Genomic DNA, 27,717 nt, shown 5'->3' with positions numbered 1-27,717 from the left:
TTTGGTGTCTGTTGAGGCATGAGATGAGGGGGTATGGTGTTGTCGCACTGTTTATAGGGCAGGTACATTAATTTCACACCCATTTATTTATCTCTTCCTTCCATTGAAATGACAGAAAAGGAATAATTTCACAGGAAAGAGAAAAACCATTGTTAGTGGGCAAGAAATAACTGAGCAGTTTCTCAAATAGTTGCCAACTGGGGTCAGAGGAATGCTGTTGTAATAATCCTTTCCATAAAAAAAGATGAGGCCACTAGAGAAGGGGAAGCAGCCTAGATCTCTGAACACTGGACAGAGGATGGGTGTTGTCATGCCCTGGGATGGAATAGGGGTCCACTGTGGAATCCAGTGGGCACCCTCCCTATACCCCAGTGGGAAGAGCTGCTGGTGGGTCTGTGCTCACAGGCTAACCCCCTGAGAAAGAACTCTCCAAACAAAGGGAAGCTCTGTGGGGGAAGAGTAGTAGGGGGCTTCCCTGTAGTGGGGAAGAACTGAAGGTTCAGGGAAGGACGGAACAACAGAATGATCCCTGGCTGCTGAAACAGAAGGGGAAAGGCAAAGCCCCCATATGGGAGGAAATGCCCACTTGGAGTAAAGCTTTTTTTACTTGCATTTCTGGCCCCAGCTTGCCTGGCATCTTTTTCTTCATGTCCTTCACATTGGCATGTAAGCTTCTATACTTCAGCCTTACCTGTTGAGGGAGGAGTCAGGTGCAGAAATGGCTTACGCTGCAGTGGAGGAAGTTCTCGCCGGCTATCTGTCCCAATAAAACATGTGAACATCTAGAAAATGTCTGATGTTTGAGGAAAATGAATTGCTGCATGAAGGAAGGGTCAAGATAAGCAGAATAGCTGCCCTGGAGCCACCAGGAAGGCTGATGGTCCTTGTGCTTACTGCGTTTACATATGGCACTGTAATGATCAAAAGGGCAGAGCAAAGGGCTTGGAGGAGGCTGCAAGCTACAGTTAGAGTGTTTTTCTTGGTATGGGGTGGATATGGGAAGTGGAATGTGAACTTCCTTCTCATATATGTTGATCTGATTTCACTGATTATAGTGAAGATTGTACAGTGAAGAAAGTTTAAGAAAAATGAGTGGTTTGCATCTTGAGCTTAGGAGATGGTGTCAAGTTGTTATTGGGAAGATGACCTGCCTAGATTCTATGTCAGAAAGCATGACTGATCGTTTTTGTTTCTAAAAGTTGTCAGCCAGAATATATCGAAAGTTTCTTAGTCATTTTAACTGAACTAAAAGCATATAAAGATTTTTAATTAGTATCACGTGAGCAAAGGTAAGGTGTAAGCATACCTTTGCAGTACTCCCTAATTCAGAAGAATAGATGCTGATCCAGTTTTGCCTGTTACTGGGATAGATATAAAAATTGCACTAAAGGCTTAATGTTAATTTTGCCATGGTAGAGGTGATGCAGAAACTTGAAAAAAAGGAAGGAGGAGAGAACTGGGAGTAGCAGTATGCATTCAGCAATAGGGAATGAGTTCAAAATAAGGAATTAGAGATAGGAGGTGGTTAGGGATTGGGAAGACAAGGCAAAGAAGTACCAGAGTATTTCTGTTCATTTTTTCTTTGAAAAGCAAGAACTTACTGCACTATGCTCAGACACAGTGTGTGAGGATTTAAGTTTCCTGGTATGGTTTATGATATACCTGGACATAAAATTTCCTGGAAGTTTTTGGCCTCCAAGCTGACTTCTTGACTGTTGTGAGAGAGCCAAGAATTTAACATCTCTGATGCATGCACAGGCTGCACGTGCTTCTTCTCAGCTTTTGCTTTCCAAAGTGTGTGTGTGTATGTGGGGGTGGTGGTGGTGGTGGTGGTGGTGGCAGGGCAGAGAGACTTACAAAGTCTAAACCACATTGTGGTGGTGGTGGAGCCTGGTTTGTGTTTGGGAATTGCTTTTCATACTAGCTTGACATTCTGATTTCAGGATACAGTTCACAGATTTGAAAACACACACACACACACACACACACGCACAAGGAAAGTTATCACGCTCCAAGCAAGTTGTTTATGGATCAGTGTATGAATAAGACATCTGATTGGAAAAAGAAAAAAATACAGATGGGTGGGGATGGAAAGGCAAATGTGCTCTGTAGCTACTAGCCAAGTAGTATGCGGTTTTCTCAAAAACAGGGTAATGGGGAGATTTCCATCAGATGCATTGTTTATTCTGTGCATCATCCTTTCTTACTTCCATCAGCCTCACTTATTGCTGCTGTGGTGAGGCTGGTGGTGTTATTCCCTTGCCAGTTTTGCCCTCTCCAATGTGCTGTTTGTGAGGGAGCCCAGGAAAGTTTGGCCTTAGCTTTGCTTTTCTCAGACTGTCTTGGTGTTGCAATTTGGAAATTGCTGGTTTAGTTGATGTGTTCTGGTCTCCTCCACCCCACCCCATTGTTATGTGAAAAAAGCCAGTAAAAATGAACATCTGGCAAAGAAACTGTCCTGATTTAAGGAGGAAGTGTGCTGAATTTATGATCTCTTTTTTTACTTGAGAATAAACTGGAGACGCTGAGGAGAAAAATCTTGCTACATAGTCATTCAGGGTTCAGGGGGCCAGGGTTACTGCCTAGGCCAGATAAACACTCTATCAGCTGACAAGCCACTGGCCTGCCAGGGTGCTGCTGTTCTCCTGACTCAGTTTTGTGAAAGGACAATGGGTGTGAATTGTTAGCAGGGAGGTCTTGTTCTCTGATCATCAACCAGTTTAAATAAGTTGGCCATCAGCAACTTCAGTCTCCTAAACCCCACCTGCTAAACCCCTCAAAATTTGCCTTAATTATCTCCTTTCCTTAAAGTTACTTAAAATATGTTGCAGTATTTTTTAATTTTTTCCTTAATGACTACTGAAGGTGGTTTTAGAAACAAACTGTATAATAGAATGGAATGATACAGAACTAAAGTATGTAATTTTTTTTACTTAATCACTTATGTACGGTGAACAAATATTGTTTATGTAAAAAAAAGTATTAATGTAGACTTAACATTGTTCCTTTTGAGGGATTTTGTGGGTCACAGACGTTTGGTAAGTCCTGGGTCAGGTATGAGCCTGTCCATTAAACTCACGGTCATTGTGTGAAGGCACCCCTTCATTCCATCCTCCACCCTCTTCCCCCAGAATATTTTTCTTACTCTGTGTAATTTCTTGTTAGAGTAATCTATACCTTCAAGAGTGACTGCAATAGATTAAATCAAAGCTCATAGACAGCCTATAAAAACAGGGGAAGAATTTTTTAAGATCATTTTATCAAACAGCATAGTTAGTATCAGAAATATTTCTGTAATGCTTTTCAGCAAAGGAATTAGTTTAATATTTTTGGCTTTGTTTTCTCAGTTCTCAATAGTAAACATGCTCTATTGTCATCAGAGTTCTGGTTTTTATCAGCTGGAGAATGATTTTACGTTAAATGCTTTGAAATTTTTTTCTTTCATTTTAATCAATTGCTTTGTTAAGTGTGATGCTTAAGAAGAGCCAGGAGAATCCTCTTCCTTATCTGCCACCATTTCCCATATTTGTGTTGAATTAATTACCCTGATTCAAAGAAGGAGCAGACATTTTAAAAGATCTAATGTCCATATATATGTATACACACATATACAGATACAGACACACACACGTATACACACATATATTTGTTATCCTTTGTTCCTTCTGACACTGCTTCTCACCGAAAATAAGCAGATCAGATAGTGTTCCTTTATTTTGCTCTATTGAACTTTTTGACTGAAATTTACTTGAACTGAGAAGTAGTTTTCATGGGTTGATGAGAAAAAAGAAAATAGTTGACATATTAGTGGTTTCCATATCTTTTTAAGATTATTTTGTCACCTCTAACATTTTTCTTATTTTCTTTCTCCTTCCTTTCTGTCCCACCCTGCTGTCTTTCTTTCTTTCCACTGGGGGATTGAACCTAGTGTACTGTACCACTGAGCTACATCCACAGTCCTTTTTAGAAAATTTTGTGCCAGGTCTAAGTTGCCCCAACTGGCCTTGTGATCCTCTTGCCTCAGTCTCCTGAGTAGTTGGGATTATAGATGTGTACTACTATACCCAGCTTGAAACAGTTTTCATGGAAGTGATCAATAGGAATTGTATGCCTGCTACTGCCCAGTGCAATGCCAGCTGTAATTGTAGCATATATCTGTTTTCTAGCTGTAAAGACCACATATCTAGTTTGACCCCTGGAGGTCCTTCATGAAGTAATGAATGGTTTACATTGGCCTGTAGAATTGAGTTCTAATTGGTGCAGTTGTAAGAGCTGTTGGAATCTAAAGAAGCAAGATATTGTTAGGCATTTATGGAAAATGTCCTGGAGGAGGAGGAACTTGAGCAGGGAGTTCACCTGTTTTTTTTTACCAAAACTTGTCCTCATTTTAGGTTCTGCATTTCATAGACTTCCAACTTAATATCTTTACAAAATGAACTTCAGAATTCCAAAATGATCTGTTATCTAAAAGGAATGATACTAAGAGTGCCATAAAGACTCATTTGTGATGTTACCAAACCATTTGGCTTACATATCTTATTTGCTCGATGGGTACACAGGTTTGTTTAAAAACAAAAGAACATACATACTGCTTGTTTGTAATAAGCCAGCAGCATTTCCTGGTGGAGCCCTTTTACTGTCCACCCCAGGAATGTGTGCAGCACTGGATAAAAGCAGACAAAGCAGTTCTGGAAATGGAATGACAAATGAGGGTCACCCCGGTGTGAGGCAAGAGGAAGGGGAGACCATCTTTAGGAATGTGTCAGCCTTTTCTTTTGTATGGTGAGAGTTTTGTTAAATCAAAATTATAAGAGGCTTTGACCTTTATGTTATTATAATTCATATTTAACCCTCAGGATCTGACCCAAAATAACAACAGACAAAGCTCACCCAAAGCCTTCAAATTCAGAAGGAGGCTTATTGTAAAAGAGAGATTATAAACTGTGCAAAGTAAGTAGGAGCAAAATTAGTAGGGCATCGGCCATTAGTATAATGCTGCAGTGTCTTCAGAGCTGATAGGTAACTTTTTCTTGTGTCAATAGTGTTTAAGTTTGGTCTAAGAAAAATAAATATTAAATCAAGATTTCTTCAGTTGCTACTAGTTGCTTACCTTCCACATTGAGAGCATATTAATTTGATCCAAGAATTGTTATTTTGGTTTAATTAATGATTATTTGAAAGATGTTAAAATCATTGTGGTCAATTTTTGTCTCAAAAATTGCATGCTAATTTCAAGTTGCTCTTTAAATTTCATACAGAATGAGAAATTTTATTTAGTGGCTCTTTGCCATGTCCTTTGGCTATCATCAAAGAAAGCCCTAGGTTTATCAGCCTTTCGGGAAAGTGATGTGAGATACTTTTGATTTCCTGGCTCTGAAAGCATATTATCGTGACCATGAAGGTTTTATTTCATTTGGAAGAAACTTAATTATGCCTATTATGTGCCAGAGCACGTTGTGTGAAGGCAGATGGAGTCCACTGGAAGAAAATGTGCCCACTAATATAGGCAGAACCCAGTAGTCCCGCCATGAAGTCAACTCCTTTGGTTTAGTTCAATTTAATTACCAGAAGGAAAAAAATACATACCTCCTGGGAATTCTATAGTGGAATGCCCCATTTGTTTCACTACTCCTATTATTCTATACTTGACAAAGCCTGGATGTATAAAGGGAAATTGGAAGATCTTTTAGGAAAAGCTTTTACTAAAAATATTACTAAAAGGAAACGGGCGTCATTTCGGAAGTCACAGGAACCCTTTGAGTTCCACTATTATTTCAGGTAATTCCTTTGAAGTAATAGGCTCAAATCATCTATAAGTTGTAATGAGCTCCAATATTGTGTAGATCACATTATGAGCTATAAGGAATGCAAAGACAGATAAAATATCTATGCCCCCAAAGCCTTTACCTCCTCATTGTAGTAATAGAACACACACACACACACACACACACACACACACCCTACAGAAAATACCATTATCCTCTGCTTCTATGGGGCATTGGTTTCAGGACATCCCACCTGTATCCCTAACAGATACCAAAATTTGTTGAAGTTCAAGGCCTTTACATGAAATGGCTTAGTATTTGCATATACCATGTACACATCTCCTATATACTTTTAATCATCTTTAGGTGACTTATAATGGCTAATATAAATGTTATAAGAATTGTATTGCATTTTTAAGGAAATAATAATAAGGAGTGGGGGGAAGCCTGTAGCTTGTTCAGTACAGATGCAACCATCATACATACTACATAGCTATATGAAGAGGTAAGGTGAATAGTGTGGAAGAGAAAGAGGGTCTGTGAGATACTGGGAGGTTACTGCAGGTCATGCCTGTACATCATTTCATACATATGGACTCAGTACAGTGCTTGGCATGAGGCAAATTCAAGTTTTGATCCTTGGAACATTCGGGACTTTTCCCCCCCAACAATTTTTGATCGTAGATGGTTGGCTCTGCATGTATGGAACCTGTGAATACTATGTGCAACTGTGCTAAGTGCCAGTTGATTGAGATTCCTTGCTCAGTGCTATAAACTAGGGACTAACATGGATTGCTTTTCTGCAGCTGTATTAGTATTTTTAACCTGTTACCCACCCATTTCATCATTAAGTTGTTAATAGTAATTTCCCCTACTTACTAATCTCCCTTCAGCTTTGCTGTATAATAGAACCTAACCATAAACTTCTGGAGTAAAGATATGACCAAACCTTGTGTGTATTTTTTATCAGCTCATATCTTACAGGTGGTATGTACTTAAATTTTTTTAAAAAAATGTTTTTGAAAGCATTTCAGACTTAAAACAAACTGGTGTAAAGTCCCTGTGTAACCACCTTCCCCAAATGTTAACATCTGACATAACCGTAGTGTAATGATCCAAACTAAGAAAATAAATAGAGATAAAATCCTATTAATAGATGGTCCACTACTGCCCTTTTCCTGGTCCAGGATCCAATCCAAATCTCCACGTTATATTTACTTGTCATATCTCCTTAGTTTCTTCTTAGATAGTTCCTCAGTCTTTGTTTCATGATGTTGATCATTTTAAAGATTGCTGCCAGTTATTTTGTGTAATGTTACTCAGTTTGGGCTTGTGTGGATTCATTTTGGGTTATGAATTTTTGACAGAAATGATTTTGAGCACATATCAGTGCATCTTCTCAGCCTGCTTGTGAATCTGAATATTTCATCATTTTCTAACTTGATCACTTGGTTAAGGTGTTGTCTTTCAATTTCTCCACTATAAAGCTACTGTATTTTCCTTTGTAGTTAATGGATATCTTATGGGGAGACACTTGGCGAATCCATAAGTACCCTTCTTATACTTTTGCTCATAAATTTTATCATCTGTTGATTTTCTGCCTATATTAAGTGTTGCCTGGTGTTCAAAGGGCTGTGATCTCCTCTGAGGCTTGGGGGTCCTATTCCATGCTGATTGTTGACAGAATTCAGTTCACTTTGATTGTGGGACTCAGGCTCTTATCTCTTAGCACCTTCTCTGCCATGGGCCCTATTCACAGCATGTAGCAGGAGTGTCCGCTGTTTTCAATTTTTCTGACTACATTGTTTTCTGACTGTAGACTCTTTTTAAAAGGCTCAATGAACACTTGATGAGGTGAAACCCACCCAGATAATCTTCTTTCAGCTTTGCCATATAATTGTAAGCATAGGGATTAAAATCCTACCATAATCATAAATCCTGCCCACACTTAGAAGTAGATTGTGTAGGACTTGTATACCACAGAACAGGCATCTTGGAGGCTCTGTTAGAATCCTGCTTTTACAAATTACCATACTATTGACATTTTGTACTTTACATATCATAGTAAAGTATTATGAGAAACGCATTGTTAAATTTGCTATGCCTTCACTCTATGAGATATATAGTCTTTGCTCTTTAATCTTATTGACAAAAACTTCTAGTAGTCAAGTTTTTGTTCTAGAAGTTACTTTTGTACTTTAACTAATAAAAAAATAAAATCCTAAATCCTGTTTTTTTTTATTTAACCTTGTGTTACCTGAATTTGACAATTTTTAACTGTACTCTGCAAGTCTTATCTATTTCCTGTATGTTGATCAATGAGCGTATTCTCCTTTCCTTTCTCCTTCTCCCTTCTTCAACATCTGCAGTTGTATTATTTCTGTATTGTCACATCCTACAACATAATATATCAATCTTTCATATCTACATTTCATTGTCTTCAGCTTCTAAGGAATGTATGTTTTTTGTGTGGCGTTTTTTTTCCCTAATTGTTCCATATAATTTTATGAAAATACATTATTACTTTCTTATAGCAGGAGTGTCTCCCCCTACTGCCCCCTTTTAAATCCTGAGAACACCAAGTTTGGCAGACCAAAGAAATGAAATTGAACTAGCAGGTAAACTTATTTGAACATTTAAAGACTTTTCCATTCATGTGCATTATTGAAAACATGGCACATGAGCACTATTTAAGAAATTATTGAATGGATTTGGCATCTTTGTAAACTTAAAGGGCCTAGATGATGAATATGTCTTTGTAAGTCAGTAAGCATGCAGGTCAAGACCGCCTTTGGTTCTTTATAACCTAAGGAGGAAGGGAAGAGCCAATGGTATTTTTAAAGTAAAAGAACTGAGAGTTAATAAAGAGCTTTTCTGCTCTGGGAACTTGGTAAGCTTAACAGGTTTTCCTGTTAAGCCTGGTTGGGGAGTGAAAGTCTGCCCAATGGTAAAGTATTGATGAGAATGTGGATCCTTGAAAACCAATATAATCAGGATCCTTTTGAGCTCATTTCACTTCATAGGTAGAAAGTTATTGAGGCTCCGGAAAAATAAAACATGCAAATGAATGAATGAATCAGAATTTGTGTTGATAGGATTTCCCAATGCTGGTCAGGTAAGCATCCTGAGAACTCCTGCCCTGGGGCCCTCTCTTTGCTGGCTGTTAGTTTGTACTTTGGAAGGTAGCTAAATATTAGAGCGGTGGGGTTCCTAATATCTAACACTTTATATAACTCAGCTCTAGAACTTGTTGTAATCAGGACTCCCAGTTAACAGTACAACTCAGAGAGTCATCCAACTCCAAAAGAAACGATTAGAATTGAGATAATGAGTAATGGGCCTGACTTTTGAAAAAAATTCCTGTCTCTGTTATTGGTCCCTTAGGAGTAGTACAGACTTTTTTCAAGGTGTGTGTTTTTTAAAACCAAATTGGTTCTAAGCCATTTGGGAAAGCTTGTGTGCCATTAGGTTTCTCCCAGCAGATGGCTGGCACACTTGACCATCACCCTTCCAGGCTTGTGATTGTAACAAGAGTCTATTCTGCAGCACAAGCCAAGAATACACATAATATACTTATTTGTGTATATATTAGCTAGCAGTGTATTCAGTTGTTTTGTTATTTTTGGTAATTTGGTTCTTTTGGTTTTCTGACACTGGTTCTTGGAGAATTGAGTTGTACTGTGTTGGCCAAAACCCAACTCTAGATGCCCTGAAGAATTCATCCGAGTTTCAGCCTGGAGGAAATCTGTCTGCTTTCTCTTTCGCGCAGTCGGCAGAGAGAACGTTGACCTCTGAAGCAATGTTGGGTTTACTTTATTAGAGCTCACCCGATGGTAATGAAAGCAGAACAGTGGATTAGTGCTGACTTCAGAGCAGGACAGCTTGGGTGGGGGAATCTCAGAAGAGAACATGTTGTTACAGGCAACACCCAGAGGAAAATTGACAAACCATGATAAGAAGTGTTGGATATTTCTGGCCCACCAAGAAAGCAGGAGGGTGAGCATTGTCCTTTCAAACAAACTTAGATTAAGAAAATCATCGATTCTCCTTTGACAAACTTAGCTTTTATCAAAAAGAAAAGCAGGACTGACTCCAGACAAAATTTATTGATGGGTAAAATGTATTATTATTCTATTCATCTGCTTTATTCAGATCCCTGGCATCTAGTTAAATAAACCCTATCATCTACCTCCTTAAAACATTTTCTAAGAAATTTGTTCATTTGAACAATCAACAGCTGCAGCTTGCTTCAGACATATCCCCTGTCCTCTGCCACACTCAGGATCCCAACAATGTCTTAAAATAGGGATCAAAACCCAGATATCTTCAGGGGTAAAGTAAGTCCCTTAAATTAGTAAAATCTGCCTGGATTTGAGACAAATGGGAGTGGTGGGGCCTTGGCAAGCTGGAGAGTAAATTCTCTGAGCGAGTCAGGCGCCACTCAGCTTTAGCCCATGTTGGCAAGGCAGGCCAGTGTTGTGAGGCCTTCCAAATTTTCATGAGAAGATGAAAATTTGCATTCTTATGTGAAATCTTCCACATTGCTCATGGCATTTGAGAGTACAAAAAGTTTTGTTGGCAATAAAAACAACTTATGCCCTTGGTACCCCCTCTAATGAAACCTCATATGGTAATAGTTCTCAAATAGGAGTCTTCAACATAATATGCTTTCCTTAAAGCTACATTTCTGTAAGGATTGTCTTTTCATGCTAGGATTTTTGTCCACACTATATTGTTGATGCTTACGCATGGAGTTGCTCTTAAAAGATGACTTGGGACAGGGTTAGTGTCTTCCTGTGTTCAGTGAAACTTGGAGGATGACCTTCCTAAAAGATGACTCAGAACATGTATTTCCAAGTTTCCCGAAAGACATATCTTTTAACTTAAAAGCCTAATTCTTTATGGGCTGATATTGAGAGCTCCAGATGGGTTGATGGCATCAGTAACCAATGTTCCATTTAAAAAATAAAAAATGTCTTGAATGAGTGGCCAGTTCACATGCTCTAGATTAAGCCAGCCAGCTTGCCCTGATGCCTGAGAAGCAAAATTCCTCAGGCAGTCCTGCCTTAAGTGGGAAGGTCTTAGGAATATTTATACAGAATGGAGCAAAGAGCCTGTTTGTGTTCCTGCTTTAGAAAGTAGAATATTCTATTTCACTCAATATAAATTTGCATAGCTTTTTTCCCCCTTTAAATTCAGAGAAATTAATTGCCAAGTTTTCTTCATCTAAGAGGAAGATGGCTATAAGCTTGGGTATTGTGGATGTGCATATTATTGTGTTTCTCTAGTGCAGTTCTGTGCACCCCTCATGACTCAAATATTGTGGTGATGTATGGTATATACTTTGTGATTCAAATGTTCTAGTCCATTTAAATTTTATAAGTTATAGTTTTCTGAATGAGAAATTGGTAATAGATCGTATTTTAGCAAGTATGGAAAAGGGACGCAGTTTTGTGTCCCATTTGAAAGTAGGCCTGAGTGGATTTAAAATCAGCAAAGGCAAGCAAATGTTGGTGACTTAAACTCCTTGCCCTGTTTGTCACACTAGGCCATGGGGGATTTTCTTGTGGAGATAAATAGTTGGGTTGTTCCCAGGTTTGGGGGAAGGTGGCAGCAGTGGGAGTTTTGTTGAAAGCCTACGTTATTGATTCTTTTCCTTCTCAAATATAAGATTGATGTTTTGTCCTTAGAGTGCACACTGGATCCAGCTCTGTTGTAAAACCTTAAGAGTAAAAATAGCTACTGTTTGCTGGATAATTTTTAATGTGCTGGACACTGCTTTGCAATGCACAGATTAAACATTTATTTTTACAATGGCTCAGGGAGAAAAAGAATACAAGAGGTCTGGTCTCCAAAGATAGGAAGTGATATCTTCTTTATTATTTTTTTATATCTTCTTTATTATTGTGAGGAGAGTGGGAGAGGAGGGGAGAAGGGTCGTAGGTGTGTACATTCAGTAACAGGAGGAGGAGGGAGTTCTGGTATAAGGGTTTGTTTTCTTCATGAGATAGAGGGGTGGAGGCTTTATTGAGAAGGGTCAGAGATTGGAAGTTGAAGAGATTATAAAAGGTTGACCATAAAAAGGCACATGTTAGTTGGCAGTGTTGAGGGACATTTGAGGGTACTAATTGTTGCTCTGTGGTGGACTGATCTGCTTGATGTATGATCCTCTCTGTGATGATCATTTGCTTGCTTATCAGACAGGGATGTATTCAAGAAAAATTATTCTTGGCATTTGTGAAAGATCGTAGGACAATTTGTTTTTTAGGAACACCACAGTAGGTATAGTGACCACTTTGTAGTCAGAGTCAACTCCAAGCACAGTGTGGGCAAGTAAGAATTTATAGTCAAGGGGAACAGTGGTAGTCAGTGGGTAGAAAATTAAGAGGGAACATCAGGAGCAAGGTAAGGGAATTGGGGTTAAACTGACCTAACAGAATTCTTGCTGAAGGTAGATCACTGCATAGGGGATGGTGGAGGATGAGGAACTCCCATTAGTTATGGAGGGTGATCAGACAGAAAGGGCTGGGAATTCTGGTTAAAGTGACCCTGTGGGGTTCTTGCCGAGACTGGATTTTACCAGGGAGCTGGAACTTGGGCATGGGAGAACCCTCAGGAATCTGACTAAAATTGGGTGAAGCAAAACACCTTTATCACTGGTGATTTTGTCTGGGTTTTCGGTTTTGTCAGATGGCTATGTGGAAAAGACAGGTAGTGCCTCCCCCAAGATGCTTGAGTGTATTGTCAAGAACGTTATTTAGCTGGATCTTGGGTCTTAAGCTGGGTGTGGAGGGACCTGCATAAAAGAATGAATTAATGAAAGTCCTTTCCTAAGGATTAGATTGGGGAAGGTGCTGCAGTAGGAAAATATCATTAATGAGAGCCACGATGTTTGCGTAGCTGAGTTTCTACCCTTGCTTTTGATTGGTGAACTGAGTGTACATTCTTCACAGTGAAGAACAGTTGGTTCATTGCTGATCCACACATCTTTTCCAAAAGCTCCTCCTACCCATATGCAGAAAAACTTCCTAAAACTCTGTGCAGAGGCGACTTCTTAAAAATTTATCCATTGTGTCTACCTTGCAGATGTTTTTCAGTGTGTGTGTGTGTGTGTGTGTGTTTTGCACCAGGGATTGAACCCCCAGGGGTGCTTTACCACTGAGTTCCAAGCCTTTCTGTTTTTATTTTGAGACAGGGTCTTGCTAAATTGCTAAGTTGCTGAGGCTGGCCTTGAACTTGCTGTCCTCTTGCCTCAGCATCCTGAGTCACTGGGATTATAGGTGTGCATCATTGCACCTGGCTCATGTGTGGGTTTTAAAAAGATATTTTTGTCCAAAGTTTTGAGAATTAGGTAAATGGATTTTTCACTGGCTTTAAGCTGCTCTCTTGCATCACCAGTTTTATTAGCAAATTTCAAACATTATGTACATAAGTATTCGTCCCAGAGACTGGTAAGGGGTGTAGGTTTCTGGGCTCAGATCTCGGAGTTCCCAAGTTAGTTATGCTGTTCCTGGGCCTAGGAATGTGCATATTAAATACTCCGATGATACTTAGAGAAATGCTGTCATTCACCTACATCATAGGCCATAAATGTAAAAAGTACTGAAGTTTGGGGGGGGGCGGTAGAGAAGGGAAACTGGCAAATTAATTTTGTTTCAAAATACCATTGAAGCACAATTCTTTAGCTATTGAGTCAGAAATTACCTGAAGTTATTTGTAGTATTTCTGTCTTGTGGATATTATGGTAAGTCAGACATTATGTGCTTACTTTTTGGGACTCTATATTTTACTATGTCAGTTCTTGTTTTTTTTTTCTTTTCCCCTCCTATGAAGCATGAGAGGTTGGGGAGGGGGAGGAATCATCTTTTACTAGTCATTCATGAGTTTTTTTTGGGAAGAAAATACAGTGTTGATGAATAGGAAGAGATTTTCTTTTTTTCTGTGAAGAAAGATTATAGAATTTTCTGAAGGGAAGTTAGAGGGGTAAAAAGGAAAAAACAAAAACAAAAAATAACAACAACATTAGACTTAATGAAAAGAACCAGTTTGAAGCTACTTTAAAATGAAATAGGTCAGCGTGGTGGCACACTTCTGTAATCCCAGAGGCTTGGGAGGTGGAGGCAGGAGAATCACAAGTTCAAAGCCAGCCTCAGCAACATAGGGTCTCACTGAGTTGCTTAGTGCCTCTCTATCTCTAAATAAGATATAAAAATAGGCTGGGGATATGGCTCAGTGATTGAGTGCCCCTGAGTTTAATTCTTGGTATCAAAAAAAAAAAAAAAGATCTTGGAACAAATGAAAGGTTTAAAATTCATGAATGAATTGTCTTATTATTACATGCCATTGATGAAATGAGGTGTAGAGCCTGACTCATTAGTAGCCAACTCAGCCAGACGAGCTGATTCATTGTCTACCCTGTGACTTGGTAGTCACAGGGTGGACTGCAGGATTGTGTATTAGGTCACCTTGCTCCAGCCTTGTCTTTGAGAATCTGATTTTGGGTTTTTTTTTTTTTTTTCTTTTCTTTCTTTTTTAAAATTGCAATCCAGGATTGTACATTTCATTCTTGCCCAAACAGAGATGTTCATACCTCATTTTCATGGGCATAGTAAGTGGCTTGTGAATTAGAGTGGCCATATCATTAGTTATCCAATTTGAAGTACTTCTGAGAAGAAAATCAATTAGTTAATAATTATGCCAGGACAACAGAATTAGAATTTAATTTTATTGTAGAGTTTTACTTTATATCAAATGATTTGAAATTGTGTTTAAAAGATTTCTTCAGAAATTATTAAAAAAATGAATCTCAGTTGAAATTTATGTACTAAGGTAAGTAAGGTAGTATTTACATGGAACCTCTTAGAAAATATCTTTTAGGAAAAAAAGTGCATTTATCTAGTTGAAAAATGTACAAGCAACTTAATAAATTATCCTAATAATTCAGTGGTCATTTGAAAAACTACATACAAATTACAAGAAAAGAACTTTCATTTTATTCTTTAAAAAAATCACAAACAGAATTGGGCCTGTAGGTTAGTGGTAGACCACTTGTCTTGCGTGCACAAAGTGTCCTTGGTTCAGTCCCCAGCACTACCAAAAATAAAAATAAAAAAATTAAAATTAAAATATAACATGTACATCTGCTCACTACACAGCTTTTCAAACCTTGAATTCAGATTGCCTAGGATCGCCCTCATTTCCTATTGAATTTTTATTTTCTTCTGTTACTTGCCTTTTATTGCAACAACGACTAAAAACCAATTTTACAAAGGTAAGACACCATAGAAAGCAATGTAGCATGACAAAAAGTAGAAACTGTCTACCTCAGGCTAAAAATTTCAGAAACCATTCTGCAGTTTCAGTTTGCTGTAGAGCATTTAGGGTGCCTTGACAGTCTGTTTGGGAACCATAGACCTACACATTTTGATACAGTTCATCATTTGACTAGTAGCTACACATGCGTTGTATTATGCTTATGAGTAGAAGAAATTCTTATTATGTGATGTGTGTGAGATGCTCCCAAAGCACTGTGTTAAAGAATTGAAGATGCCCCAGTGCTTCATCCTTTTCTTTCTCCTGTTTGTTGTAATGTATTCAAGTATTCAGTAGCTAAAATTTATTAAATGCTTGCTTCAGGCATTGAGTTCAGTGAGATGTTTTACATGTGTTGAGTCATTTAATTTTTCTTTTTCAAATGTCTGCAAATTCACATTAATTTTTGTTAATGTGAATATTTGTCAGAGCAACTGTGTTGTATAAAGCCTCTTCCGTCAGGTTCCTCTAGAAATTTCCTTGGAGTTGCTGGTATCCTTGTTTTACAGAGGAAGAAACTAAAGTTCAAAAAAGTTAAGTGACTTGATAGTCAAACTGCAGATAGTTTTAGCTTTAGATTGTAAAATCAAAGCTCATTTTTGGACTCTGGAGACTAGAAGAACATTTGTCTCTATCCACAGCTTCTTCTGTACACACTATACCCAGTGCATGTGTCTCCTGCTGTGAGAAGCACTTTCCATATTTTATGGTGATCCTGACAGTGAGATTTTGTTTGTTTGTTTTCTCATTCTTAGACAAAAGCATCGAGAATCAGAAAAATGTAGTTCATTGCCAAAATGAACTGCTAGTAATTGGAGTGGGACTCCAGGTCTAAATGATTCCAACTGCCAAGCTTATAGTTGTAATTTATTGTGATGACCAGAAGACTTTGTAAAATCCTTGTCCTTTCGGAGTCATTGAAGAAAGAGTTATGATAATATGTTTTGTGTTAATATATTTGATAACCCTATTTATTTAGAAATCACGCATGGTATGTGTGGCACCTCTGTATTAAATAGTGTCCCTATTGCCCAACCAGAGTAACAGAGAATATGTTGTGCTTGCCATTTATAAATATATGTATAGAGGACAGAGAGAGGATGAATGGGCCCATTTGTCAGTGGCTGGCCAGTGGCTGGGAGGGTGCAGTGCAGCAGCACCAGACCATCAGACCCCTGAGATAGCATGGGGGAGGGGAGGGGTGCATAGGTTTCAAAGGCTTATTTAGAAGGAGAGTATTAGGTAGTTTTTTAAAGTCATAAATTAGAAATCTCTCGATCCTCTTACTTCTCTTTACTGTATAATATTGAACGGGTTCATTTTGTACTTTGAGTTGAAATCCTCTCAGGAAGAAGACAGATCTGAGTCAGAGGCTTATTACAAGTTGGCAAAACTTCTTGGGTGACAAGCAACATTAGGTTGCTAGAAGAATTGTATTGCATTATTCCTGGTGTCCTAGATTGGTTCACTTTAGTTGGGTATAGCTCATCTCTTGAGTGAGGAGAGTGGAATTGTTATAGAATGTAAGAATGCAAAGATTCAATGGCCACTGTAGTATTTTGGCATTTCTCCAAATACTTATAACTCTCTTGGAGAAGCATAAGTGTGCTTTGTAGGAAACAAAAGTGTTTACATCCAGAACACATCAAGTGGGTGTGCTGAGTTCAGCAGCCAGGGCCATGTCCCCCAGGCCTACTGTTGTGGTTTACTCAGCTGAGAAGCACAGAGAATCAATACAGTTAAGTGCCCCTGCCCCACTTCATCTTTCTTGTGTGTGTGCTTTCTTTTTCCTTCTTCCTCCATACAGTCAAGTCTAGCACTTAAAATTGACAAGTGCATACCCTGGGGTCTACCATTTCTGTTTCTCAGGAGTTCATTGTCTGTAAATAGGTCCCTTTTGGTAGGGACCTACCTTGCTTTGCTTGCTGTTTGAAGTGCAGATGTGACCTTGCTACTTTGTTTTGGGTCAAGACCAGATTATACATTCGGGTAGCACTTTGTGCTTAAAATATACCACGGTAGTATGAGAATGCAAAACCAGGAATAGATCAATGACACAATATTTTTTTAAAGACATTTAAAATTTTTTTTAGTTGTAGATGGACACAATACGTTTGTTTTATTTATTTATGTGGTGCTCAGGATTGAACCCAGTGTGCCACATATGCGAGATGCTGTCTCAATCTAAAAAATAAAAAGCGCTGCAGATATAGCTCAGCGGTAGAACACCCCCTGGATTCAATACCTAGCACTTCCTAGCACTTCCCATTCCCCCGCAAAAATAATCACATAGTGTCTCTACATACAAGACCAGCCAAGATAAGCAGGAAAATTAGGAAATCTTTCATGGCTGGCTTTCTGACATATGTCAAGGTGATTAAATTTTTCTGCTTTTTGTTTTTGCTTCCTTTAGTGTGTAATACACACACACACACACACACACACATATATGTAAGAAAATCGGAATATATGTATATAGTATAAATGTATTACTATATATTTGTGTTATATGTATATGCTGCTTACTGTGTGTGTGTGTGTATAATATATTTATATATATATAAATGCTTAATTCCTTAAGGTGTCATAAAACCAGAATGCCCAAATAATTCACATTAAGAACAAAACAATTCAGCACTGAGCTATATCTGCAGCCTTTTTTATTTTTTATATTGAGACAGGATCTTGCTAAGTTGCCAAGGGTGGCCTTGAATTTGCTATCCTCCCACTTCAACCTCCCGAGTTGCTGGGATTACAGGCATGCAACTGTGGGATTCTTAAAACAGTCCATCAAGACTGATAAACACGTGTCATGGTAAAACCTTAAGTGCTGCCAGTATAATTGTCTTTGTTTAAATAGTATAGTTTTATTTTAAAATATGTCTTCTTCATGAGCTAGTAGTTTTATTTTTAGACTTCCAGTAATTTAATCTTAGGACATCATTGAGTCCCCAAAGGTTTTTCCACTTCCTACTGTAATTAAATACTGGCTGTTATTAATTTGAATTGGCAGCCTATAAAACAGGCACCATGCCTCTAATAATTGGCAGTATGATGTGGACATGGAAATTTTGGAATTTGGAATTGTGGAAGAAGGAAAGTCATGCGCTGGGGGAGCTAAAATACCATCAGCAAGAATATTAGTTCTCTAATAACAAATTACTGGATACAGTGGTTTAAAACAACTGGGTATTATTATCTTATAGTTTTGTAGTTGATAAGTGTGTCACAAGTTAACTGGCTCAAATCGTGGTCCCCTCCTGGCTCCATTCATTTTGAAAGCTCTGAGGGAGAATCACTGCTCTGTCATTTCTGAGAGGCCGTCTGCAGCCCTTGTCTTCTGGGTCCTTCCTCCGTCTTCAGAGCCAACATTGATGATCAAGTTCTTCTCACATAGCATCACCATGACTTCTCCCACCACCCTAAGCTATTTTTTTTTATTGTGGTAAAATATACATAGCATAAAGATAACCACTTTGACCAGTTTCAAGTATACAATTCAATGTCATGAATGCATTCAAATATCATACAACCATCACTCTACACATTTCCAGTTTTTTCAACACACCAAACACAACTTTGTATTTGTCAAATAGTAATCCTGTTCTTCATTCCTCCGTGTCATTGCTAACATATTTTTTGTCTGATTTTTGCCTATTCTAGATATTTCAAGTAAGTGGAATCATACAGTATTTGTCCTTTCTGGTTTCTTTCATTTAGCATATGTTTATGGTTCATCCATGTTGTCTTTTACTCCTTTTAATGGCTGAAAATATGCCTTTGTATGTATATGCCACATTTTGTTATCCATTCATCTACTTTTGGACCCTTGGGTTGTTTCTATCTTTGGGCTGTTCTGAATATTGCTGTTATAAGTATTGCTGCTATAGTGTTTCTTTGAATTTGTTTTCAGTTCTTTGGGTATATTTGGTCATCTGTTGAGTCTATCTTTTACTTTTTAAAGAAGCAATACACCTTTTTCCATAGTGGGTATACCTCATTACATTCATAAAAATAATTTTTGAGGATTCTACTTTCTCTATATCTTCCCCAGTGCTTCTTTTTCTTTTATAAAAGATTGTTTTTACACTTCTTTTAAGGATCTGTGTGAGTTTGTTGGTCCCACCCAAGTAATCTAGGAATATCTCCCCATTTTAAGATTCTTTTAAAAAAAGTATATTTTTAAAATTGTAGATGGATACAGTACTTTCACCATTTTTAATCTATCTGGTCACCTGTAAAAGACAGAAGAGCTAAAATATAATAATCATACCATCCAGCTCTGTACTTCTCCGTCACACAGAAGTTATATAATCACAAAGAAGTTATGTGGTCAAAAAGTATAGATTTATATGTTTGATTATAAAAAAGTTACATAAAAGAGTCAATTTGTATCTCATTCAATATGTAGAAAAAGAAAGCCTTCTAAGAAAACTGTGTGGAATCAAAATTGTGAATGGGAGATAAGAGGCCTCATTCTCAAGAAAAGTCAGCTTTCCAGTCAGATTTTATTTTATAGAGGTAACTAGATTAGGGAGACTGATTTCTCCTTTGTGGCTTTGCTGACCACAGTGAATGATATTAATACCTTTGATGATTTAATAAAAATAGCAGTGACAATGAAAGATGACTGACTGTGATGATTCATTTTGGGGAGCTATTTGGTTGGCTGCCTGAGTCCTGTGCCAGGAAAGAAACTGAACACATTTTAGCAGCTTCCTTGAGGCTAGGAAGATGTTCAAACTTAGATGCCAGGTAGTTGCCTAGACCATTGAATATAGGTCATGGGAGGAGACAGCTTTTGAGTGAGTTAACAGAAGGGTGGGCATGTGTTGACTGCCAACCACACTTCTGCTGCCCTCCTCTGTTGCAATTTTAAAGCAAACTCAGGAGAATTGGTACATCACTCAGGACCAAGTGACTTGACCTGTTCTGCTGATAATGATGTAAGCTGAACACAGCAATGTGGGAAGAATTAATGGGAAGATTTGTTTGGTTGCTTTTTATTTTTATGCATTGTAGTTGTATACAGTGGTGGGATTTGTTACGTATTCATCCATACATACAATATAACAATATATTTTGGCCAGTATCATTCCCCAGTAGTTCCTTTTCCCCTTCCTGCCTCCCTCCCCTAGTCCCTTTCCTCTACATTTTTGATCTCTCTTTGATTTTTTTTTTAAATTTTACTTACACATAGTAGTTGGGTTCATTTTGACAAAATCATACATGCTTGGAATTTAATTTTAATCCCAAGAATAAAGGGGAAACCCTTTTTTCTCCCTTCTTTCCTCCCCAATTCTCCTTCCTCTAGTGATCTTCCCTTTGCTTGTTTGTTTTTGATTCATGCTTTTACATATACATAAAGGTGGAGTTCTCTGTGGTATATTCATACATGCTTATGACGTGATTTTGTTCAAGACATTCCATATTTCCTCACCTTTCCATCCCTCTTCTCTCCCTCTTGATCTCTTTCTTTTACTTCACTGATCTTCCCTATATCTTTATGATATCCTACCTCCTCTCCTCCACTTTTGTTTTTCCACATATGAGACAAAGCATTGGCCCCTTGATTTTTTTTTTACTCCCCAGTCTGGCTTATTTGACTGAGCATGATGTTCTCCAGTTCCATCCATTTACTGGCAAATGCCATAATTTCATTCTTCTTTATGGCTGAGTAATATTCCATTGCATACACACGCGTGCACGCGCACACGCACACACACACACACACACACACACAGTCTCTTGATCCATTAATTTATAACAGGTATCTGGGTTGATTCCATAATCTGGTTCTCATGAATTGTGTTGCTATAAACATTGAGGTGACTATCTTACTATCAGTAAGCCAATTTTAGATCATTTGGAAATTTACCAAGGAGTGGGATACCTTGTCACATGGTGGCTCCATTTCTACTTTTTTAAAGGAATCTCCATGCGGCTTCCAGAGTAGTTCTACTAATTTGCAGTCTCACTAACAATACTTGGGTGTACCTATTTGCAGTCTCACCAACCATACTCAGGTGTGCCTTTTCTTCCACATCCTCAGCAGCGTTTAATATTATTTGTGTTCTTTATAGTTGCTATTGACTAAAGTGACTTGAAATCTCAGTGTAGTTTTGATTTGCATTTCCCTCATTGCTAGAGACACTGAACATTTTTTCATGTATTGTTGGCCATTTGCATTTCGTATTTTGGGAAATATCTATTTAGTTCTTTTACCTATTGATTGATTGATTATGTTATTTGCTTATTGGTGTTAGGATTTTTGATTTCTGTATATGTTCTGGATATTAATCCCCTATCAGCTGATAAATATTTTTTTCCCTTCTTTGTCACCTGGTTGCTTTAAGGACCCCTATAAAGGCTTTTTTTTTTCCCTTAAGATATTTCCTCAGCAGGTGACTTCTCACTGCCTCTTGAGTAACTTAAATTCTGGTCTGCCTTCACCTCACATGGTCTTATGTGTGCTTACAGCCCTCTCTTTTCTTTATTCATACCTTTGTTCACACCTTTATCTGCAATAATGAAAGGTAGTATGAATAATCTCTCACGTGCTGAGGGATTTCCATGTGCTTTCTTTTATGGGCATTGTCTAGCTTCTTTTTTCTCAGACTCCACAGGCAGGTAATATCATTATTATTGTCCCCATCACCACCATCACGAACCCTTTCATTACACCAGTTGAGAAGCAGATTTAGTTGAAATAATTGACCCAAGATTATGCTGTTAATGGATGGTAGATATATAATTGCATCTCACAAATATGAATAGCCACTCTGTGCCATTCATTGCCCGTCTTTGCCCTCCTCCCCACACACCGAGGCCAAGCACAAAGCATGCCCTGCTTTACATAACAGAAATAACTGCCTTCCTCTGAAGCTGTCATCTGAAGCGCTGTGTTTTGGATTGGTGACTTTACCTTTTCTCTTGCTTCATTGAGTCTTCATCAAAGCCTGAGTTTAACCCACATTTGTCTCTGCACCTTGATTTGATTGTTGTCAGGGTTTATTAAGTGTATTGTGACTTGCTGCCATGTCTTGCTGTCTACTTTTAGCCTGGCCATTTTGTTGTCATTTACATTTTTTAAGTTCTTTGAAGTTTGTTTTGAAATGTCGGTATTTTATCTGAAAATATCAGTAGCCTAAATAATACCATACACTTTCACCTTTACATGCTGATTACTCTGTCTCTGAGTATTCAGGTTTAATTGTCAGATTGCTTAATTCAGACAAGTCAGATTTTTAGAAGGGTTTCAGCTTTTGTGCCATGGAAAAAGGGTGATCAGCCCTGTCGTTTGAGACCTTGCTTGCCCCCTATCTCATGCATAGAGGAGTTACTTACCCCTCTTGACCTTCACTTTCCTTTCTGTTAAGTGGAGATGATAATGCCTATGTGTCAGGATTATAAGACAAATTAAATTGGATAATGCATGCAAAGAGCGTAAGTGCCTGAGATCTCTCAGACCATCATTAAATATATGTCTTACTGATTTTGAGCCTTCTCTTTGATTCTGACCTGATTCTCTGACCTTCAGATTTGTATTACATATATTAGCTTTTTGACTCTGGATTATTCATTAAATTGGCTTTTTGATTTAAATAGTGTGCTTCCTCATCACCAGTAGTAAGTGGTAGTCAGGGTTGGAATCTAGTGAGCCCAATTTCAGCGCCCACCTAATAAAGTCTTGCCCTACACTGTCCTTACAGAACTCTGAGATGGTCTAATTTATTGTAGCTTGGAACTTGTACAATCTAGAAAATAGATAATTAGTGTCCACTAACCTTTTCAACTCAAATATCATATATCTTCAGTGGGACTTTGGCAGGACTGGTGTGCAACAATGTTATGATTAAATTCTTTCATATGCCTACAGTGCAGATGTTCTGGCACGTGGTCAAAGTCCAGTAAATGTTAGATGGGTGATGGATCACAACAAGAAAAAGAGAGTCCTGTCTCACAGATATCCCTAAGTTTGGGTGAAGTAGAGCTGTCACTGTGTTAGGAAAACTTGGAAATTGATTTACATTTTCAGCCAAATAGAAGAGCAGACCATTTTTATACAGGGAGCAAAGGGATTTGGAGACAGAGCCAATATTTTTCTCAGAAAATAACTTGGACTCTTGTGCATTACCTGTGTAAACATTTAGCTTAGACTCTAGAGTCCTGCCCTTTATAGCACAAAAGGAATGAGTTTACTCTAAAGAAATTTTGGAGCAGTTATGACCAGCTAATCACAACATCCCTGAACTTCAGACAGGCCTCTGCGGAGTGTCTGATTTTAAATAGAACTGCTTCCTCCTAGTCCCTGTAGAATTAAGCTGTATAGTGTACACCTGAGCAGCTCAGAGTATTGACTCATGAAAGGAGTTATTTGAGATGCTTGGTGAATGATTACCAAGTATAGTTTTAGTTCTGATGTACTGATGTTGAGCTACTTTTCCTGGCAATAACCAGTTATCAGGCTCAGAATCATTTCCTAAGGCTCTTCTTTAGGGAAATATATATCTTTCTTCTGACCCCCACAATCATGTACATGCCTACATGCTTGACTGTCCGCCTGGGCATCTCATCGTCATCGCAGACCCAGACAGGGCTACCGGGAAATCTTATTCTTTCCCACCTTCTCAAGATTCATGCTGCCTTTTCTTGGGTATCCTTTTGATAAAATGGACTCCTGTGTACCTAGTAACTCAAGCTGGATATGTCACTAGGCATTATATTGGGATTTAACTCAGGGACACTTGACCACTGAGTCACATCCCCAGCCCTATTTTGTATTTAATTTAGAGATAGGGTCTCACTGAATTGCTTAGCGCCTCGCTTCTTGCAGCCCTTAGGCCTCACCAGCGAGTTTCACATAGTATTTCTCTTATCTGTCCACTTTTCTTCATTTGATATGCCACTACCCTCATCCAACCCACCGACATTCACTTGAATTCCTGACCTGGCCCCTTCATGGCCTCTCTGCTTCCACTCTTGCTATGTAACCACTCCTCTGTGTAGCACCTTTGTAAAACAGTGTGCTTGTGTTATGTCCTTATTTAAAAGCTTTCAGTGGCTTCCCATTGCACTTCAGACGAAAATCAAAATTATTGACCTTGACCTGCATGTCTTGGCATGATATGGCTTTGATTCACGTGTCCGAATTCATCTTTCTCTCATTCTTTCTCTTTTACTTTCTTTTTGGCCAAACTGGTTTTCTTTGTGTTCTCTGAAAGCACCAACTTTTTTCTTGCCTGAGTCTCCAATATTTTTGTCTGCCCAGCATGCTTTTGTCCACTCTTGACTTGACGGACTCCTCCTCCTTCATTAGGATTCATATTAATTGCTACTTTTTCCCTAAGTGTCCTTTCCCAATCCTCTAATTTAAACCTACAGTCTAATAACCTCTCTCAAGATTTGCCAGAATTTAAAAACCTCTGCCCTTTGTGTGTCTAGTTTCCCCTGTGTCACCCAGCATGGCACAGAATGCTTGTGAAGGAACAGTGCTTCATGACCATTTGTTGAATGGAAGATTGTTTAATCAAAATGAAAGTTGGGGTTGGGGATATATCTTAATTGGTAGAGTACTTACCTTGCATGCACAAGGCCCTGAGTTCAATCCCTAGCGTGTGTGCACGCGCGCACATGCACGTACACACACACACACACACACACACACACACAACCCAGAAAGTTGGTCTAGAAGGAGCATCTTACTTTTTTTGCTTTGCCACAGGAGAACTTGATGGTACTTTTACAGCATGTCCTTGGGAATCTAACAGACTTAAGTGTTGGTCCTACTGCTGATCTTTGCATCCTTAATCAAGTTCTCCAGGGTCTGTTTCCCCATCTATTAAATGGAGAAAGAAAGTTTTATCTATCTCATATTCTTATGAAATAGAATATTAAGCAAGGTTCTATATTTACAGTGCCTAATATAGTGCTTTGATACCTTGTAGGAGTTCAGGCATTCTTATTTCCTTCATATCTCAAGAAATTAATAAGGAATCAAGGAAAAGAAAACTCATTTAACTTACCTTGTTTCTATTTTCTGCATAATCATACTGAGAGGTACTAACCTGAGGGTCAAAACTGGTATAAGGGGAAAAAGTCCATCTCCAGGGTGAAATAAGCAAAGGTAGACTGGTTATTTAACAGTAAATAATATTCCATCCCCAAAAGATACACATGGAATTCTCCTTTGCCTTATCCCAGGTTGTTGAATAATACTGTTGGTTGTTGTTTAATACTGTTAAATTGTTATAACTAATAAATGTAAGTAGGTGTTTTCTATTCTGGTTTAAGTAGATATTCCATGGAGACAGATTATATGAAAGTGTTTTTCCTATTTAGATATTTTTGTATCTAAGAAGCCTTAGGAGTACCATTGAAAACTCTGGAGTCCAAAGCTGTTCAACTGATATTCTCAGCTTTGGGGGTAATTTAAAAATTAAATATTTGGAAAACAGACTATTAGTTTTAAAATATGACAGATTAGATTCAAATTAATAGCTGTAGATCGATTCAAGGCATACCAATCTGAACATTAGATTTAACCTAGGCAGTTTCTCTTAAATTCAATCTATCAAAATCATCAAGTTGAATTTGCCATTAAGTTAGAGTAGTTCACCTACTTTTGCCTCTATTAAATTTGTTTTGCCCTTTGACATGCAATAGTAACCAGGCTAAGGGAGCTGTTTCACTATAAGCCATGTCCTTGAGAGAGCTGGGGTGTTGAATATTAAAAGATCAAGACCTTTGCTTTTGTCTACTAAAATATTGATCTAAATCAGGAACTGCATTGTAGTTGATCCATATGTTTAAATTGCTGGTGCCAGAGCATGGGCCAGACAATTAATATTCATAATACATTAATTAACTACTTAGCTAAGTTGTTTAGAGCATGGGAACTTTGGGGTAGCCAAGGGAACAGATTGGAATTCCTTTTGGGGCTCCCTCACCCTTCCTTGTTCTGTTGTCACAAATATCTTAGCTCAGACTCAAGCTTAAGGATCTTGAAAATGCATATGATTGGTCATTTGAACATAGATTCGTAACACATGAATGTGTAGGAAAATTCATGAGCAGCACTACAGAAGATGAGTTAACAGAGGGGTTGTATGAATGCTGATGTGAGGACATTTCATTCGGCTCAGGGTCAGTCTCTCATCTGCAAACTCAACTTCATACACCAGTGTAGCTGACCTAAGAATTAAGGTCGCTAATATTTACATGTCTTGAAGGACAGAAAACAATTCTGTTGTCATTTTCAAAAATTCATTTTTTTTTTTACTCCTTGTTCATCAAAGTGAGTAAAAAGTTGATGCTATTGGTGGTTCTGGTCATTTGAGTTTTATTTTAGAGCTTTCTGTGCCTGGTGGCACCATAGTGCTTTAAGAAGAAATTGAGAAGTTACCTTCTGAAGAACCACTTCTGCCCTTTTTGTGGAGTCCAAAGGGAGGCTGATGTGATATGAAGAAACAAAGCATCACCTTTGCTGAAATGCAAGTCTGATGGTTAAGAGCAGACCATCTCACAGGACTTCAGAGCTTCCTTCCGCCGTCAAACCAGTTCGATGTTTAATGACTTCTGCAGGGTGTTTTAACTGAATCAGTTACTACTAGGAAATGAAAGTCTGTCACTGAAGGGCCACAGTGTAGTCTTTGCTCTGCTTACCTGTTATTTACTGACAGACCTTTTTCCTTTTTTTTTTTTTCTTTTTACAGAATGCTATGAACCTACCTCCTGACAAAGCCAGGTTACTGCGTCAATATGACAATGAGAAAAAATGGGAACTGATTTGTGACCAGGTAAGACACAGTTATGCTTTTATCAAGAAAATAAGCGATGATGCCAATATTCTACATTAAAACCATAATCTTATGGGGGAAAAAAAAAAGCCAGAAGAGACCACAGTTCTCTCCTGTACACACTGGACTTTTCCCAGGTGATGCATGGTTTTCTAGTTTTTGATTCCTTGCCTTCCTGTTTCTTATCACCAAAGGAGAAGCTAAAAAATGACTTTTTTTTTTCATTATTTTAATTCTCTCATTTATTTGTTTTTGGAATTGTTTTTGAACCCAGGGTTGCTTTACCACTGAGCTACATTGCCAGCCCTTATTATATTTTATTTTGAGGCAGGGTCTCTCCAAGCTCCTGAGACCGGCCTCAAACTTGCCATTCTCCTGTATCAACCTCCTGATTCACTGTGATTCAGGTGTGTGCCGCTGCACCCAGTTCTCATTTATTTTTAAATATTTTGCAGTTTGATGTTCAGGGAAAGCTGGTCAAGTGGGCAACTAAATTCAGATGATCTCTTTCTCCTATAACAGTTTATGCTGCTCGAATTATATGGGTTCTCTAAGTTTTTTGCCTTCATATTTCTGTAAATTGATGGATGTGAAAAGGTGAATTGTTTATAAAGAAACATTATTTAGACTGATAAAACTATTTCAGATTTTAGCCATTATCTAGGTATTCTTGTTTAATCATTACCACATTATAAAAACTTTGGACTCTTTAGAGGAATGTAAAATATAACATAGGCAGTGAAATTCTTCCTTTGCCTTTCCCCTCCAAATTTTAGTCCTTTATTAAAGATTCATTGGTAAGACTTAGAAGTCTCTCCTTTAATTTTTTTTTTTTTTTTAAA

At 38.1% G+C, this 27,717-nt stretch overlaps 1 protein-coding gene across 8 annotated transcripts in view; it reads left to right on the top strand.

Annotated features, from left to right (window-relative positions):
* The window catches only part of Fmnl2 (formin like 2), a 283,661-nt gene that overhangs the window by 130,790 nt on the left and 125,154 nt on the right, over positions 1-27,717 (top strand). For all 8 annotated transcript variants that reach the window (XM_058573498.1, XM_058573496.1, XM_058573497.1 and 5 more), the window contains exon 2: positions 26,792-26,875. In XM_058573498.1, coding sequence (XP_058429481.1) covers positions 26,792-26,875 — 84 coding nt within the window. The remainder of the gene's footprint in view (positions 1-26,791; positions 26,876-27,717) is intronic.

Source organism: Marmota monax, unplaced genomic scaffold, assembly GCF_021218885.2.
Source record: "Marmota monax isolate L192 unplaced genomic scaffold, Marmota_monax_Labrador192_F-V1.1 WCK01_AAM20220418_F8-fsc00048, whole genome shotgun sequence".
NCBI classification, from domain to species: Eukaryota; Metazoa; Chordata; class Mammalia; order Rodentia; family Sciuridae; genus Marmota; species Marmota monax.
The sequence above is the reverse complement of the archived record's forward strand: the minus strand, read 5'-3'. Positions and strand labels throughout refer to the sequence as shown.